The 15,026-nt window shown below is 46.4% G+C and overlaps 1 protein-coding gene across 2 annotated transcripts; it reads right to left on the bottom strand.

Moving 5' to 3' along the window:
- Positions 1 to 3,769: 3,769 nt before the first annotated feature.
- Positions 3,770 to 14,400, bottom strand: DET1 (de-etiolated homolog 1 (Arabidopsis)). 2 transcript variants are annotated; one of them, XM_010297428.1, is made up of 4 exons: positions 13,295 to 14,400; positions 10,031 to 10,221; positions 8,179 to 8,370; positions 3,770 to 3,959 (listed from the first exon to the last, which is right to left on the bottom strand). In XM_010297428.1, the coding sequence occupies exons 1-4, from the start codon at positions 14,375 to 14,377 to the stop codon at positions 3,770 to 3,772; spliced, it is 1,656 nt and encodes a 551-aa protein (XP_010295730.1). In that variant the 5' UTR covers positions 14,378 to 14,400. The 2 variants fall into 2 exon arrangements, with proteins under 2 accessions (XP_010295730.1, XP_010295731.1); XM_010297429.1 differs by lacking the exon at positions 3,770 to 3,959 and adding an exon at positions 7,719 to 7,864.
- Positions 14,401 to 15,026: the final 626 nt, after the last annotated feature.

The raw sequence follows: 15,026 nt of genomic DNA, 5'->3' as shown, positions 1-15,026 counted from the left end.
CTGAGAACATCAGGGAGTTAAATCAGGGCCAGCCGCTCAGCGCTGGAAGGTTAACTGAAAAGAGTCTTTAGTAGGGACACCATTAATGGATACATAGGTTTGGTTCTAATGGAATTTCTGTGGATCACTATCTAATGCAGTTTATATAAGAAATATTTTAAGTGTCCTGCTTTTACTTTTTTTTAAGAGCAAAGGCAGCACAAGAAGTAATAAAAGATGAAATTCTGCTGCCAGTCAAACATGGTTTCCAAGTCAAGCATCATCTTGTCACTTAGTGCCTATCTGAAAAACCATGGGCTCAAGAGCTTTCTGGCATGCTCAAGGTCTCTAGAGGAAAGCATCAGAGAACTGCACACATGAAAATGGAGGAAGCGTTCAGAGGAAAGCAGGTTTCATGCCCAAGATGCAGATGCTTAGAGGAGCTAACACAAACAGGGATGCTGCTAGGCTGTTACAGAGCAGCAGTGGATTACAGCGGGACCCCAGACTTTGGGAAGGTCCTGTCCGCGTGTTCTCACCCACAATATTCTGCAAAGCTGGATCGTGGCTGGGAGCAGCACACAGCAGAATATCAGAGTGCCTTACACCAACCTGAAAGCAGTGGGTAGGTGATGGCTCTTCTGCTGAGCAAGGTGTGTTGTTCAGCTTTCATCTGCTGATCACGGAGCATCAGCAGAAAATGGCCACAGGGTTAGACAAACTTTATAAATGGAATAAAGGAAGAGTCTCTGAATACAAGTTGGGCTAGTAACGATAGGGGAAGTATTACGTTTCCCCTTTGTAAAGCGGAAAACATAACTGAAGGCCAAGTATTCATTCCCCAGCATTAGCTTATGTAGACAAAAGAAATCTATGGTAACTACAGAAATGCCTCAGGCAGGAAGATCCTTGAGCAAACTGGTACTCCAAGTGCCAGGAAGAGGCAGCAAACTCACATGTGATATGCCTCCGTAGTCCAAGGCACACCCCTGCCATCTCTTCTTAGCAAAGGGATTCCCATCTGTACCATTTTCATTTTTGGAAGACAAAGACAATAAATCAGGCTCTTAAAGCAAATTCTGTTTATTCCATTTTTGTCTTGTGTTACTAGCAAATCTTCATCTTAACCTAGGAAAAATATTAGGTAGAAAATATCTCCCCTTTCCTCCCACCCTCCCCCACCACACACACTTTTTGTTTCTTAAATAAGAGAATCAAAATTTCAAGCATGAAAGACTTCTTTCAACACATTTCTGTAATAAAATTAACTCTGTTGTAGATATAAAATGCAGCAGCCAAAACCAGAGGATCTGCTATGCTACTCCAAGGCAATTAGTATCCAGAATGATCAGTTTGTCTGCAAACATAATAAGAAAATACTTAGCACTTATCCAGCACTTTTTATCCATGAATCTCAAAGTGTTTTACAAAAGCTGAAAATATGTTTTTTGGCCTCATTTACAGAGAAGAAAACACCAGCTGCAACAGGAAAAGATTTGCCCCCAGTCACAGAACAATTTAATAGCAGAGCTAAGAACAGATCTCTGGTCTCTCAGCCCCAAGTCCAACAATCCATGCCATGCTCTCTGCTTCACACAGGACAGCCGGAATTTGGCAAAAGCCCTGACTGCACAAATGCTGAAGCGGTTCATATTTTTGCCACTGAAAAAAGTCTAAAAGGACATCTGACAGCTATTTTAGTAAGCACTGACCTCCCAAGGCTGTGACATCAAGAAGTAAACCCAGTCCTGGATGGAGCTGCTACGAGCTTTGAAAAAGGAAAAAAAAAGTCTCATACTGGAAGCATGAACAAATGTGAGAGTGGTGCAGAAGGAGGTAAATCCATGATCTACAATGTGCAAATGATTCTCCACTTGGAGCTTTAACTGAATGTTTGAGGAACAGGTCACAGGATAAAATCCTTAAAACCTTGACAAATAGTGTTATTAGATGTAGAGGAACCTGGAGCTAAAGCACGCATGGCCTGACACCTTCTCTATTAGCAGTCTTCTGACCTGAAGTCGCTCCTGACAGACCTGAGAAACCAACAGTGCAAACACCAGTGAGAGTGGTGAAATACAATATATTACCCTAGAAATATGTTTAGCAAGGCCAGGAGAGGAAAGAAGTACCAGGAGACAGAGAGTAAAGGCTGATTCAAGGACGCCAGGGCACCCTCCACTACAAGGTCCACTATTTATGCTATAAGCAGGCACCAACAACCTACACAGTTATTTTCCTATGCATTACCATGAAAAATCAATGCCTGACTTCAGTACTGTTCTTCAGAGGTATGCGGCCACAACACATCACTCACAGCTCATTTTGGTCCAAACAAGACACCCACAGGGTCCTTTAAAGTAGAGGGCCTCCTGTGTATAAGCACCAATTTTCTAATGCCCCCTCTGTACCTCCCATGGGAATAGGACAACAGCAGGCTCCAACTTCCGACGGAGCACCTCATGATGCTGGGATGGTTGCACTGCCTGCCAGCACACAGTCATAAACCAGCCTGTGTGCAGAAAAACCCCTATGTTAGTCTACAATCAAAAACTCCATTTTTAAGGGAGAAGGGCAGGCCAGCATCCTCACCAGCCCACAGTGGCAATGTAATATTACACCCAGGAGCTTATATTATCAGCAGCATAAACACTGCAGTGGTCCAGTCGGCATCGACGCACCAACCAGCTGTGCTTTGAAGCCTGGGAACAGCAAATCAGGTTCTCACAGAGAACAGCGTTATCAAACAGGGATAGGTAAGCAACCTAAGTCAACAAGCTCACCTCCTAACTGCAAACCTGCAGCAATGCACATTAATTCAAGTCTCCTTCATCCTTTCTGGGCAAACACAAACTACTAAATCTCCAGGCTGGTACTCCAACATGCAGGAGGGTACCAGCAGCTGGGTCTCCCTTCCCCTCAGCAGCAGAACCTGCAGATGGCCATGAGGATTCACCCCACTGCTACAGAAAAGTCCTTCTGACATGAGCAAGGAGCTGCTGTTGCTTCCCACACCCTTCCCAGCCACCCGTCTTCCTTCTGTGCTCACCTCCTCGTGCACTGGAGACACGGCCAGTGCCCTGGCTTTCTGGCATTAACACACCACCTTTCACTTAGGAGCTTTTACAGATACTAAGGCACAAAGAAGTGACTTGCATAAGTCAGGAACACACCTCATGTCTCTCAGTTGCAGTGATTGCTCACATCTTTTTTCTTGACCTCTTGCATATTAAAATCATATGAGTAGATTGCGTGGATGAGAACAGGATTTCACTTCCCTAGTAATACTGAAGATACAAACACAGGTAGCTGTATCTCTAAGCCCTCCCCATGGCTTCCCCATTCCCTCTGCGACAGGCTGTTTGTCTCAACAAGTTAGGAGAGCACCAGCTCAGAAGGGAGCTCTTCACACATGTGTTGCAAATCTCCATCTTTGCCATCCTAAGACCTACAACAGGAGAGAAAACAGACATGCCTCTAGGAAACTAGGAAAGGAGCCTCAGCTACGCTTTGTTCATCAACAGGAATAGGGAACAACAGCAGCGCTTAATGCAGCGGGACCTCCGCAGTACAAACAGGGTCAAAAGAAACATTCACATGCCTAAATTGAGCGGATCGGCTTTCCACAGCTGAGGGCCCTGCGAGATGCCAGCTGGTAGGAGCTCCCAGGTCAGGTTTCTTGACATGAGTGATGGTTTGGTTTCCTAGAAGGCGTGAGTGTCTGGCTTTGGTGCGTCTGTGGCAAGAGGCCCAGACCCAAGGAGAGCAGCCGCCCCGGCTACCTGTCGTACTACGTGCAGCTGTGCCTCATGTGGAAGTTAACCACGTACTCTGCGTTAGTGCGCTGCACTGAGATGGCAAAGGGCTCGAAGGGGTGGAAGGTGAACGCAACCAGGCGTCGCACTGTGTGATTGATGGGTCGCCCCAGGAGTCCCGCCTGGATCTCAAACTTCAGGAGGCCAGAATCACGAGCGTAAAATCTGAAAGGAAGAGAAAGTCAATTATGGCTGTTCCCGATTATTGACTTTGCCATCTGGGCTCTTCACAAACAGAGACAAGTGCCTTGTTCAGTCTCTGGTACTCCCTCAGGTGCAGGAGGTCCTCAGCTGGGTGTCTGGCTCTCAGCTATAAAGGAAAGCCCCTCCTGGGGCAGCTAGTTTTCCCATGTATAGAAAAGCTTGACTTCATTGTAGCATCATCAGCGAGAGAACTCTGCCTGTCATTTTGGTGGACATAGCTGACTTCACAAGAATGAGTAAGTTTGGTCCAGACCCCACCTGTGCTGGCTCTCCATCCTCTCTTCACAGAATCATAGAATCGTTTAGTTTGGAAAGACCTTTAAGATCATCGAGTCCAACCATTAACCTAGCACTGCCAAGTCCACTACTAAACCGTGTCCCTAAGCGCTACATCTACACGTTTTTTAAATACCTCCAGGAATGGTGACTCCACCACTTCCCTGGGCAGCCTGTTCCAATGCTTGACAATCCTTTCAGTGAAGAAATTTTTCCTAATATCCAATCTAAACCTCCCTGGCACAACTTGAGGCCATTTCCTCTTATCCTATCACTTGTTACTTGGGAGAAGAGACCAACACCCACATCGCTACAACATCCTTTCAGGTAGTTGTAGAGAGTAATAAGGTCTCCCCCAAGCCTCTTTTTCTCCAGACTGAACGACCCCAGTTCCCTAAATTGCCCCTCATAAGATTTGTGCTCTAGACGCTTCACCAGCTTCGTTGCCCTTCTTTGGGCACACACAATGCAAGCTGCTCCCCATGATCCCTAAGGCAGATATACCGTACAGAACTGAGCTCAATTCCCTTAGCAATGGCCTTCACACTGAGTGTAAGGCCACCCCTTTCCTCTCCTGGTTCTGCCAGGTAGGTTTCATGCTGCTGCCTTTGTGCCTCCCTACATCCCCATTCAGTTGAGGAAGGTAAACAGCTGGATCCAATTCTGCTCAAGGGTGCCAGGCTGTACTTTACAGCTCAAGCAGGACTTTGCAGTTCCTTTTAGATTTCTGTCAAAAAAGCATTAACAAGATAGGCTAGGCAGGAAGTACGTGATGGATTGCATTCAACAATCACAGTAAGGGCAGAGGTCAAGGAAAACCTTGCGTCCTTCTGCTGTCACCCACAAATCTGCCTGTTGGGTCAAGCTCATTTGCATCTCCAAAGAGGTGAGCTCTGGAACACAGCTTCAGCACAAAGCAAACATTGCCAAGGGGGTGAGGCAAACAGCACTGAAGGGACAGGCGAGTCTAGGAAGCTCTTTGCTTCTTGAACCTTCTCTGCATACCCTGTGTAACCAACATAAGCCCAGGTAACACCACTGTCCAGTGCTGCTGTGGGAACAGGGGACTCTGCAATGACCTCACACCTCCCCAAGACTTTGCTGGAGGTTTCTGGGATGTGGTGATGGAGGTTTCTGGATGTGGCACCTTCACAAAGCAGCTGGGCTCTAACTCAAGTCCTCACCCTGAAGTTGTCTCAGTTCGTTAGACCATTTTCTCTGCTCTTTCAGTTTCGGGCACAGAATTGCCATTTTGCCTCCCAGCTGTTTCCTTTTCCACCATCACTTAATACATGTGGGTATTTTGCATTTTCCTCTGGTTTTAACTCAGAGAATGCTTTTAATCTCAGAGCACATTTCCCCCCCGCCAGCAATACAATGCATTCGGCTCTCAGCCGGGAAGAATGGGTGATGACAGATACAGGCGATGCTGTCTCAGGAGCAGACATACTCCACATTTTAACAACACAGCCTATTGAGAACCTCATGTTCTTCCTGGAGGGCCACTCTCCTCTCCCTTCCTCTGAATCAAAGTGCCAGCCAGCTCTGCCTGAAAATTGCACACAAGAACCCAGCAAGAGAGTCACAATCTTGGTATTTGCCTTTTCAAAAAGCCCCTTCCCTCCTACACAAGGCTGGGTATGCAGAGGGTCATTCTTTAAATAAAGCACAGTCCCCCATCTGCTCCTCTCTCTCCCCAATTCACAATAATTTACTACTCAAGATGAAGCTCCCTGTAATCTCAAAGATGTGCTCAGTTTGGTATTTTTAAATCTATTTTTAAAAGTGCTCTGCAATCAGAGGCCATTTCCATGGGCTCTCACTCTGGGGATAAATTAGGCACTGCAATATAAAATTGTATGTCAACAGAAACAGCAAGACCAGCCTTTTCAAAGTGTATGAAAATGGAAGATTCATCTGCAGACCAATTTTTTGGTTAAATGGCTCCTTATTAGCCATCTAGATGGATTTTAGAGACCCCCTACTATAGGTAAGGCCGTGTAGAGCCTCCTCCTCACAAGTGCCATCATTCCACCCATCTTTAAGCCTCCTGAAAAGATACTGGAAGTCAGCAGTGATAAGGAACCTAAAGCCCTTCCTGTTTGAGAGCAAACAACCACTGGTGTCTCAAGAAGCCAGAGTTGCAAATTGAACCTTCTGGGACGCAGAAAGGCACTAAGGGTTAAAAGGACACAGTGCACAGAGGCGCTGAAAGCAATGTGTAAAAGGTACGAAGGCTTTCCTATTCTCTCACATGGTGCCAGGAAACTGTACACAGATTGTAACACCCTCAGCTGCTGAAGGGTTTTGCATTCCAGCCAATTATAGGACTTACATTACAAATCCTGTGGCCTCTCATTTCCAAGGCCTCTAACCACAACAGGCAGCAGCATTATTTTATTAATCCCTTTGTTTTGCATGTGAGAAACACAGCAGCACTATTTCAGCTACTGAATTGTTAAGGTTAGCGCCTCATCTTCTGCTTACTTTCCAAAAACCAGGAGCCCCACTGCTCCGAGGCCCTATTCAAGTCCTAATTGACTCTGCACAGCTTTGAGCTTTAAAAGCTCTGGCTCTGAAATGCCGGTTTGCTCAGGGGAGGGAGAGAAGGTGGCACTTTGCTTTGTTTACTACAAAGACGTAACCGCAGCAAATGACTGCGGTTTTGCTCCCTTTTGTCTGCAGGAGCCATACGCAGGTTGGCTCTGGCAGACAACTGCCGCCCTGCAAGTTTTCCCAACGTCAAGCATGACAAGGGGGAAAGGGCAGGCTTTTCTCTGCAGATAACATGGGAGCTAGAGATCAAACCAAATCATACAGGCAGAAAAATCAATTAAATACACGTAATTTGGGAATTGAGAGCACAGGAATAATCAGAGGTTCCCCGCCACCTGTGTCAGGGCTGGGGGAGACATAAAACCACTTTTTGAAAATGCATTGATGAAAATAAAGTTGGGAAACCAGCCAGAATGGTCTCCCTAGGCTGCCTGATCCCTCAACATGTGTGCAGTCACTAAACAAAGCACTAAGGCATTGAGGGCTCTCTGTTTTCAGAGCACAGGTTTGCTTTTGCAGTACTGTAAGTGGAAAGACTATTCTGCCTGGAGAACTCAGCCTCTTTGAGCCTTTGAGGCCGGAGACGTTGGATTTTTAACCACCACTACTTGCAGCCATGGCTGCAGTCAACAAAAAGAAATAAACAGTCCTGGTGTTTCTGCAAAAAGCATTAGAAATCTCCTTATTCCCAAGCTCGGACTTATTCCTTCTGCCAGCATCGATGACTCAGAATGGCCCTTACACCTGGCTAAAACTCCTACTACAGAAACAAATTTCCTACCGATCACAGAAAGAAGTGTGGTATGAAGAGGAGTACAGCTCCCAGGATGAGAACTGTAAACAAAAAGTCTGAAAATAGCTGAATCAATACCACAAGCATTCTGAATTACACCTAACCCAGCTGCTATTTTATTCACAGGACAAACCAGATCATCCTTGCCAGCTAAACCCACATGCTCAAAAGGGATCCTTCCAGGACAGGAAAGCAGGCATCCAGAAGCATATCGCTCAGCAGCCCAAACACAACAGCAGGACTGCAAGAAGAAGAGGATGAACAAGAGCATTCATACAGAAAAGGCTCAGGCTTCACCACCCAAAACCTTCACCAGGGCAGCTCAGCAAGAAGATCTGAAGAGCCCTCCCACACTTAAAAGATAAAACAGTTATCACAAGGAGAGAGGCCAAACTTTGTGAGACTGCTGAAATAAACCCTCTGGTGAAAGGATGTCAGAAGAGAAAGGCCTCAATCTACTCCCTTTTTTGCACACTTGATGCCACATGGCAGAGGTGATTTAGAGTTACTCTTGCACTGCTTTCCTCACATCCAGCTTCTTGGCCTGTTCCATACCTTATAGGGTGATCACCGCAGGTCTTGGGCCGCTCCATGACTGACACCCACTTGTCATCATAGCTGAAAAGGGAGAGGTCGAGGTAAGGGCTGCCACTGTACGACTGGGCGCTGATCGGGAGCTGGCCCAGCAGTCTCCGCACAGCCTCCGTGTGCCCTCCATACTTGGCATTCACGATAGTGTCTTTGAAGCTGTAGTAAACCAAGAAACAGGTTTTATTCACAAGGCCACAGGTGAACAGCACATCTTAAATAAACTATAGGGAAAGAAAAACAGCAGCAGTGTAAGAAGTAAAACAGCTCATTTCCAAAGATGTATCACAGTGATTCAAGCATCAGCCAGTTCTGGTGACCTTTTTATCCTCCCTCATCATTACTGTTTCTGCTCTGAAAGTCCAAATTGACAGACGGACAAGACTGTGCCTACCCATAAGGTCTGGCCCCAGCTGCTCTGCAGTGCAGGAAATGAACAGGATCAGAAACCGGGAGAGATGGATTAGCAACTTATCAATCAATCCAAGTTTTACCATGAAGCCTGGAAACAGCATAAGCAAAAGCCAGAGGATTTCACAGTAGCGGTTGAGCCCTTAATGTTGACCTGAGAATCCCCCTCTCCCTAACCACTATGTTCTAAATGCGTAAAAGGAGAAACCTTAGACAAGGAAGAACCTTGACGAGAAGCCTAAAGCTCTTCAGAAACTACAGTGAGCTGAATGTTCGTCCTGGTGGAGGGATTAACACAGGCTGGATTTCTCTTTCCAAGTAAAATTTGAGCTTTCCATGTGCAAGAACAGTCAGATCAGCTGTATAGATGTCATACATCAAGGAGGGTAAAACATTTCCATCTGACCAGGAACACTCAGCCAAAAGCCAGCTCACTGTGGATTATGCTCTATTATACTTTGCTATGGAAGTTAAACACTTCTGTTACAGGCCCTTGTAGCCAAGGGGATAAAAAGATTCTCCTCTCTACTTTAACAGAAGGTAGGAGTTGTTCTTCGGGTGTCTGCAGTGCACTCTCTCATTCTCTCCCCTACTAAGCACTATGCATTTCCTGATAGGCAGCTCTAGGAAGTTACAGACACAGTCAACTTCCTCTTACATATGTGACATCAACCTAAAATCAACAGAAGCTTCATGCCCATAGGTGATTGCCAAGTACTTTGGATGATGTGAAACAAGTCACCAGAAGAACAAAACACCCTGAGTCACATAAAAATATATTCCAAGAGAAGTAACACACTCTGCCTCATTAAGCCTCATTAAAACCACATTTGACTGTTAAAACACATTCTAGAAACCCAGGTTATTTTGTTATTTGCTCAGCTTTCACAATAGGTCTAGGCAGATGAGTTTCCTTTCTCCTAGCACAGTCTGATGAGAACCACAAGCTTGTGACTGATGTTGGAAAAAATGCTACAGAACACAGTTTGATACACACTAAATTCAGAGAACACCACTTGGCAAAATATGTCCAATTAGATAATGCTAGCATCTTGACAGGTCTTATCTTCAGGGACCTAAGCTACTGGGCAGTAACACTTTAATAACCTCCAGAAGAGTTACTGCTCAAGGAGAGCAGGAAACATCTTTCCCTCAAAATTCCTTTTCTTTCCTCTAAGCACTGGATTGCCACTGCTTTGTTCCCTCCTGTAGTAAGACAGATGCTGTGGAATATAAAATTAGATGCATGAAGCTGCAAGATGAAGCATGTACAAGCCAGACCCTTGCATTACTCAGCAACTAAAGAAACTGGTTTTCTCAAGGTTGCCGTCATTATTTGATACTAGCCTTCAGCTGACGGGGACGAGCATGTGTCTATACGGTATAAAGCATGCTCCGAAAGGCTCACCGGCGCTGGATCTGCCTGGCAAAGTTGTTGCTGGAAGCTGAGCAGGGGAACTGGACCGCCTCACTGTGCAGGGTGGCGTTCCTGAAGAGGTCACAGAAGTTCTCAAACAGCTCCAGCAACTCATCAGACGTATTCTCGAATACAGCAATAACCTCTGTGGTCACCATGTTGTACACAACGAAGAACGAAGGCTGGGGAGACAGGAAAAGGCAGCGGTTACCCAGGAGAGCACAGGTGGGGAAGCTGTCCCCTCCTTCTCCCCACATGACACCACAGACCCTATCCAAATTTCTCTGAAGCACAGGAGAATCCCACATCCTCACACTAATCCAGTCTGCTATTCAAATGCCTCAACAGGTACCAAATTATCCACCTCTTACCTGTGATTAATTTATGAAGAAAACTTAATGGGTCTCCAATTTTTCCACTCAAACTGGATGTCAATATTTCTGTTTTCTCTTTCTCTCTGCCCTCCACCAAATCCAAAACACTTTCTAAAGTGCCAAATTTAATTTTTTGCTGACAAAATTATTTTAAATCCAGTGCTAGCTGGCTACAATTATTTTTCCCTTTCCATAGAGACATTATTTCCTTCCCCTTCTTAATATTTCCATCACACAGAGATGGGCCTTTTTAGTGTACTGTGCACTACACCACTGCCCACAAAAAGTAGTGCCCTCCAAGTACCCTGCCAGCAGAGAAATTAAAACCTGAAAGAAATTAATGACATTCTTGTGCAAGAAGGTACTGCGCTGTGGACTGGCAATGGCAGTGTTTCACAGCATTGATGAGCAAGAAATCGGGGAAAAAGGTGACATTGTGTCAGCACAGCTACATCAAAGGGAAACAACGTTCCCATCACACTGGGAAAGGGCAGGTTTAATCCTTGGTCATCAAAGGTAGCTTTCATTAGAGACAGGAGAGCTAACATGCCGGCACCCTGAAATAAGAACCTGACCCTACTTCAAAGGTAAGTAATTCCCGTGGTATATGCACATATCTGGTTAAATCTTCTGTCAATAAAGGCAATTTCTAAATGCTTCACCTCCCGCTCTCCAACAATGCTCAGGGCTGATGGCAGGCTCTCTGCCCACCCCACCCACCTGCAAATATCACAAGGTTTGTTTGTTTTACAGCCCCAAAATAAACTGCGATAATACAATCCAGCCCCCACATGTCAAAATGAAGAGCACTAGATGAGGTTACTCACTAGACTACTGCCTAAGGAAAGGGAAGCCCTTCTGAAACACAGAGCTGGAGCAGAGAGAAAATAAGAGGAGGCAGCAGAAAGAAAAATTATTTACATCATTGAAGATTGCAGGGAGTATCCTCCAACCTTAAATAAAAAAGCTCCTTTGCCAGGTTAACACACAGACACCTCTACAGGATGCCCCTGACCAGAGAAACTACCCTCACTGCTTTTTAGCAGCACCTGTAACACAGGCAAAAGATTGTCACAGCATGGGTGGCAGAAGTCGAGTATCACAGGAATCAAAGAATCATAGAATGGTTTGGGTTGGAAGGGGCCTTAAAGATCATCTAGTTCCAACCACCCTGCCATGGGCAGGGACACCTTCCTCTAGACCAGGTGGAAGGTCAAGCTGTCAAGTCTATCAGCACAAGCCTAGAACAACAACTCCCAAGCTACATATACACAGCATGTGATTAAAAATCTTGAAGGCTTCAGTGCAGACCCTGACAATATATGAGGAACCTGCAAGCATGGACAGCAACTTCCTCAGCCTTCTTGGCAGAGAAGCCAGAGAGAAGAGAGGAGCCTGAAACTGGATGAAATCTCATGTTCCTCTCTGTTAGACAAAAGAAAAATTGTAGCTTTAGGCATTTTGTGAGCCAAGTTTTCTTCAGGAAGTCCTAGCACAAAGCCTACATTCAGGCAGGCCTGCTGAGACTGCTCCACATCTGGAATTATCTCCTGAAAGAACTGAGAAATGAAATGCTTTTCCTCCAGCATAAAACACACTGCCTAAGGAACACTGCAAACAAACCACAACCTGCATCTTAAAGTAACCCTAAGGGAGTCAAGAATATGCTGCAGCAAACTAGGCACAAAAGCTTTGGTAACCACAGCAGAGAGTGGAGGCTACCAGAAACATTTACATCAGGGTCAAGAGCACCATTCCAGATACCAGCAATGAGCAGAATGCTGCAGGCCACTTCCACAAAGCTTTAATATTTTTAAGACAGCTGCTCAGTTTTACACAAATGGCTAAAATTGATTAGAATAGGCCTTACCTATTCCCTCCCAAAGCAACTCCCCCAAACACACACCACATAAGAGACAAATAAAAAAAAACAAGAGTCATCTTCCAGCAAGAATTAGACTAAGGCATCACGCAAAGAGTTCTATCAAAGAGACGCTATTTATTCTAGAAACTTAGTCCTGGATGTGGCAAAGATAGGGAAGAAGGGTATGAAAGAAAAACAAACATCTAGGGAACAATCAGAACTACATGCAGCACTGGGGACTTATTACAAATTCTTGCTAAATACTTTCAAAAGAATAAAAACCAAGTGGATTAAAGGAATCGAACAGGTTAAAAATACATCCTTCTCAGTCTCACAGAGCTCAAAACCTGACCACCACTCTAACAACAGTGAAAAGAGATGATTTACCTGCAGGACGGTGAAATGTCTGGAGTAACTCAGCACTGACTGAGCTACATTTGCTTTAATTTGACTTCTTTAGTACTAAACTGAAAGGAGAAGCAATTGGCACATTAGCTAGATCTAAGAGCTGCTACTCCAATTTGGACAGATCATAAATACTATCTCTCACTGAAGCTTGAAAGGTAAGTATGTAGGCAGAACAGAAAAGGTAATTCTACTGGGGAAAAATTAAGACTATTACATGCTTGAAGATACATGAGAAATGGGAGAGACTACCTCTACAATGTAAGGGTACTATATGAAACATCAACTAAAAAAATCATCTGGGGATTTGTGAGGGGAAAAGGGTTGTACAGCATCTATGAGCATGAGGAACAATCCCTGGTGAAAGGGGACTCAATAACCACGTCAGATCTTTTCTCTCTCATTTTTAGTCGAGAAGGAAGCGATGAAATTATGACAGCAAAAGATAGAAAAGTTATTCAGTATCAGAGGCATCCAGTGTTCACACAAGAATGAAGTACCAGGGATCCTAAACAACGTTCACAGGCTTAGCTAAGAAACACAGCTCACAGCATTGTGCCTGCTTGAGCACTTGCCCCAAAGCAAAAAGCAGCCTGAGGAGGCAGGCAGTACCTGGGAAGGATCCGTCACCCGCAGCGTGACCACATCTTCACTAGTGTATTTGATAAATAGATGGTTCTCATCCAAAAGCTGCATCTTCCACATGCGGAGCTGCCTCAACTGATCAAAGTACTGGAAGAACCTTCTTTTTGCTATAGCACTTCCATCCTGCTCAGCCCTTCTCCACAGGTACACCAGCAGCCTGTGCTTCAACGAGTTTATGAAGGGCTCTTTGTAAGGGTTGGCCATACCCGTCTGAGTGTCCCGCTGCACCTCAGGATACACTGCAGACAGCGTCAGGAGATCATCCTCATAGCAGAAGCGGCCGATAGTCCGTACGTCGATGAATGTACCCTCAGGTGTTACTTGAAAGACATGGATAGTCTGTTGCTGCACAGAGAGAATCGCCAAGATGTTCTTATAGAGGTACAGCCCCTGGTTGTGAGACAGGATGACTTTGTCACATTTGAAAGTTCGCGTGTCACAGAGTCTGCCTGTGTGGAGGTCTATGATATGCAAGGAATAATCCTCCAAGGGGGACCGGGGATTAGGGGTCACCGACTCGCTGTTGCGGTAAACCTCAAAGAAGGGAGGGTGAGGCTCCTCAGGCAGGTACGCGGCAGACCCGACGATCACATACCGACAGTCATCAGTGAACAAGCTGCACTCACGGTTCAAGTGCTCCCCGTTGGAGGCCACATTGGTGATATGGAGCAGGACAAAGAAGCGTTCAAAGAGCCGCCCCCGGATGTTGACAGACCTTTGGTCATTGCCGTTGGCCAGGATCTCTCCCTCATAGCCTTGCAGGAGGTCTTCTGCCGCCTGGCAGCCTTGATACTCATAGATCTCCAGAGAGGTCTGGTCCGAGGAGAAGGCAATGAAGTAGCGGCCATCGGGGGAGAACTTGCGCAAGAAGCAGGGCGGCTTTTCCACGTTGACCACAGTGAAGTTGGGGAAGACGTTCTGGTGGAAGACACGGACTTGGTGCCAGTGCGTGCCAGCTTTGCCTGAGCTGATCCGGCGGCGCTCCAGGCGGTGGATGACATTCTGGTTCTGGATACGGCGGGGCCTTATCGTGGGGGCATCATGGTCCATGGTCAGAGCTCTACTTCATCTTCACCCTGGTGGGGAGGTAGTACACACATGCCCTGGGACCACAGAGAGACAGGGGTAAGAATTCAGGGTAATGAGGGACCTGCTTGCAGAGATGGGGCTGGGGAAAGCCCTGCAGCACCCAGGGAGTGAGGGGATCGGCTGAAAGGTGCAGACGTGACTTTGGAAGGGGGGAGATAACACAGGAGGACACTGGGGAGTGGTGGCGAGACTGGGAGAGAGACCTCAGTGCGAGATACCAGGGAAAACAGGAGTAGCCCAGAGGTAACCCCAGGGCACTGAGGGTGGTAAGTGTCTGCAAGTCTGTCTGCTGAAGAGGGAGACACAGCAGGGCACGGGGAGGGAGGGAGTTCGGGAGGTGGGCAGGCACAGGTGGGTACCAAGGGAATGGAGGGAGCACCCAGACACCGGGGAGTGAGTCCGGAGATAATCCGTAGACCAGCTTTTTTTTTTGCTGACAGGTAGGCACAGGGGGGCAGCTGGGAAAAAACGGAAGGAGCTGGGGGGCGGGGGAGGCACAAGGAGAGGTCATCGGGAGGCCTACGGGCCTGCCTGCCCAGGGGAGGCGCAGGGAGCCCCGGGTATCCGGGGTTTGTGGAGGCACTCTGGGCTCCAGGGTAATCCTAGGGGA

This window comes from Phaethon lepturus, unplaced genomic scaffold (assembly GCF_000687285.1).
Source record: "Phaethon lepturus isolate BGI_N335 unplaced genomic scaffold, ASM68728v1 scaffold41301, whole genome shotgun sequence".
Taxonomy (NCBI): Eukaryota; Metazoa; Chordata; class Aves; order Phaethontiformes; family Phaethontidae; genus Phaethon; species Phaethon lepturus.
This window is presented reverse-complemented; position numbering and strand designations above follow the sequence as displayed.